Consider the following 3498-nt stretch of genomic DNA (forward strand, 5'->3'; position numbering starts at 1 on the left):
GGCCCAAGTGGCGCAGCATGGCCCCGTAGCAGGCACAGGTGGCGACCAGCGGCAGCAGGTAGAGCGCCAGCAGGTTGTAGAGCGCAAAGGCTCGCTCGAGGGCGCGGCTGGGGAAGGCCTCGCTGCAGTAGGTGCGCGGTCCGGACGACAGGCGATGTAGGGCGAACACCGGCGCCGACACGACAGCCGAGCCTGCATCAGGGCCCTGCTGAAGACCCTGCCCCGGGGGGACGAGGGGCGCAAGAGGGCCCGGGTCTCCCCGGTGCCTCCCGGGCAGCGGGCCACTGAGCGCCTGCTAGGCGCAGGTCCACTTGGGTCCCCGCCCTCAGAGGCCCTTGCAGGAGCGCTAGTGCGCCCATTTCCCAGATGCACGATCGAGGCAGTGTGAGGAGGTGACAACAGGGACGAAGACTTGTCTCCCCCAGCCCGTGCGACCCCCACCCTGAACTCACCCACCCAGATGCCGAGGCTGACTGCCAGCGCCAGGCGGGGCGTGCGTTGGTGCAGGGCGCGCAGCGGGAACACTGTTACGTACCAGCGGTCCACGCTCATGGCGGTCAGGGTGGCGCACGTGGCCTGCACCGAGACCTGGGAAAACCGGGAGTCCGGCGTGTGGCCCCCTGCCCCGTCAGGGCCTTTCCCTGTCCGCGCCCTCCTTGCGGGTCCCCCACTGTCCAGCCACTCGGGTACAGGCAGGACCTGACCCGGGAAGGTCTCCAGGGCCCATAGTTGAAGGGGCAGGAGAAGGGGGTGCCAGAGAGGAGCCCAGGGAGGTGGAGGAGGGAGGAGCCTTCAGGGGTAGCCTGAAACCCCCAAGACTGAGACTAGGAGAGGCAGAGCCATCCTAGTAGGATCCCAATATCTGCCCCAGCCCTACGCACCCAGACCCAGTGCCCTCCCCGCCCACTTCCACACCGGGTCCCTGGCCCTCACCACGCCGTATGAGAGGCGGTTCCCGCCCCAACCCAGACTCTGCCCCGCCCACCTCCACAATCGCCCCTGGCTCGCACCAGCCTGCAGGGGCTCCGACCCCGCCCACACCCAGACTCCGCCCCCGGTCCTCCTGCCCTCAACCTGCGCACCTGCTGGATGTAGTTGAGAAACTTGCACATGAAGTCGCCCAGAACCCAGGCGGGCAGCGGGTAGAGCAGAGCGGTGAAGGGCACGCAGCACAGCAGGAACGTTAAGTCCGTGGCCGCCAGGTTGGCTGCAGGCCGGGGACGCGCGGGTTCTGAATATGGGGCGCATCGCCCTAGCCCTTCAGCGCCCTGGCCCAGCCTCCTGGGTCTCGCCTTTGTCCGAGTGACCAGCAGGGCGGCTCGGGAGGCACCCAGAGAAACCCCAGCATCCGTGGGCAGAGAAGTTGGGCGCTTCCTCTCTTTTTTATATTTCAAACACCCCTCACCCAGCACCTGCTTTGTAGCCTTTCAAACAGTTATGGGCCCTGCTCACCCCTGTAGGGACTGCAAATAGGCCCTTGCCCTCTGAGCCTCAGTTTTCTCATCTGCAAATTGAGTGGTGCCAGCCAACAGAGAATGGAGAACACGGACTGAGTGAGCACTCACCCGGCTAGGGCACCCTCATCGCGCAAACGCATAAACTGAGCCTCTGGGGCAGTGGTTGCCAACTGGGGGCCCGCGGGCCACTCAGTCTTTCCCCCACTCCTTTTATTCATCCCACATGGTGTTACAAGAACCACATTTCAATCGTACATCTTCCTTGAGTGGCAGTGGCCAGCGCTCCATGGGCCACACTCTCCAACCTCCCTTTTAACTACTCCAGTCAAGGTGGAACTCTTCAACGCCACCTTTGGCGACCTCCAGCCTAAGGTACAGGGACAGTAGGGAAAGGACCAGGGACCCTGCAGCGGAGAAATCCTCAACTGAGAGGACCCCGACTCACCGCTAGGGGCGCCCCCCGGCCACTACGCCCTCTCGTAGACCCCCAGAATGGCCCTCCGGCACCGTGAAGCGCTGGGCGCTCACCGATGTAGAAGTTGGTCACCGTCCGCATCTGCTTGTGGCGGCAGATGACGAAGATGACCAGTGAGTTCCCTGTCAGGCCGAGCAGCATCAGCGCGCCGAAGAAAAGCGGCACCAACCAGGCGTCCACGGGCCAAGGCGCAGGGATCGCGCCGTCCGAGGTGTTGGCGCCACAGCCCGGGCAGACCGTTGTGTTGGCCGGCGCCCACCAGGACGCGTTAGGCCCAGACGCGGACAAGGGCTGCATTGCCACCCTCTTCGTCCTGACCACCCTCCGGGATTTCACCCTGCGATCGCTGCCGTGACTTTCCGGATCGCCCTCCGGGGATGCGCTACAAAGTCTGGGTCGCAGCTTTCCTGGAATCCTCAGCTGCAGCCACTGCGCGTTTATACCTCGCATCCCACCGTGCCCCGCCTTCCCGCCTCTCCTTCAGCCTCTGGCCACTCCCTCCCCTGCCTGTGCGCCTACTGTTCACCCGAGCAACACCCTGCTCCCGCATCCCGTCCTCCCCTTCCAAGGTAAGGATGAGAACACAGGAGGACTGGGGAAGGGAGTGTGGAGCAGAGCAGGGGGAGCGGTAGGCTTCCTAGAGGATGCTATAGCCCGGGGAAGGACCCATCCTTATCCCAGGAGACTCACCAACAAGAAAAGCAGACGGACAAAGACTCAGAGACTAGGGGATGAGGCCTGTTAGAGGCCATGCCTCTGACCTTCCATGGGGCTGGGGCTCTGGGCTGGTGGTGAGGCCAGCCCTCACAGGCCCTGAGTATCATTGCTGCCAGGGTTTGTCCCAGGACACTGGGGAGCCATGGAGAGTTCAGGGTGAGGGAGGGTTGACCAGAAGCTGGTGGTCAGAAGATGCCTATTCTTTCACTTAACTCAACCTTCCCAAGACTCTGATGCAAATCAGATCCCTAGGGATTGTCCACCTTCCCCCTAATGGGCAATCAACTGGCCGCTGTCTGCACTGGGGACACAGTCCCCTGTGCTGCTGGTGGTGGGAACCAGGTGGAGGGCAGTTTATCGAGAACTATGTTGATCTCCAAATCCACACTCAGAAACGTATCCCAGGTAATAGCCTGTGAGGCAGGAAACAGGGCATGAAGGTGCAGAAGAAAAGATGCTGTCCTCTGTGTAAAACAAAGATTAAAAGGCGGAAAAACAATGAAGTATGCACAAAGGACATTCCTGGTGGTCTAGTGGTTAGGAATCTGCCTGCCAATTCAGGGGACACAGGTTCAATCCCTGGTCTATCTGGGAAGATTCCATATACCAGTGGGCAACTAAGCCCACATGCTACAACTACTGAAGCCCAATCTAGAGCCTGTGCTTTGCAACAAGAGAAGCCAGCTCAATGAGTAACCTCTGCTATCTGCAACTAGAGAAAGCCTGAGTGCAGCAATGAAGATCCAGCATAGTAAAAAAATTAATTAATGTTAAAAATGCGCATGGGCACCAAAGTGTCTTAAACATCTCCAAAAGAAAGTACAATGAGCCTGGGATGGGGGCAAGGGG

General features: G+C 60.9%; 1 protein-coding gene across 1 annotated transcript in view; it reads right to left on the minus strand.

Moving 5' to 3' along the window:
- The window catches only part of KISS1R (KISS1 receptor), a 2898-nt gene extending 669 nt beyond the window's left edge, over window positions 1–2229 (minus strand). The window contains exons 1-4 of the mRNA XM_010844647.1: window positions 1986–2229; window positions 1083–1207; window positions 453–588; window positions 4–192 (exon numbers count right to left, since the gene is read on the minus strand). Coding sequence (XP_010842949.1) covers window positions 4–192; window positions 453–588; window positions 1083–1207; window positions 1986–2229 — 694 coding nt within the window. The remainder of the gene's footprint in view (window positions 1–3; window positions 193–452; window positions 589–1082; window positions 1208–1985) is intronic.
- Between the last annotated feature and the right edge of the window lie 1269 nt (window positions 2230–3498).

Source organism: Bison bison, unplaced genomic scaffold (genome assembly GCF_000754665.1).
Source record: "Bison bison bison isolate TAMUID 2011002044 unplaced genomic scaffold, Bison_UMD1.0 scf7180017864203, whole genome shotgun sequence".
NCBI classification, from domain to species: domain Eukaryota; kingdom Metazoa; phylum Chordata; class Mammalia; order Artiodactyla; family Bovidae; genus Bison; species Bison bison.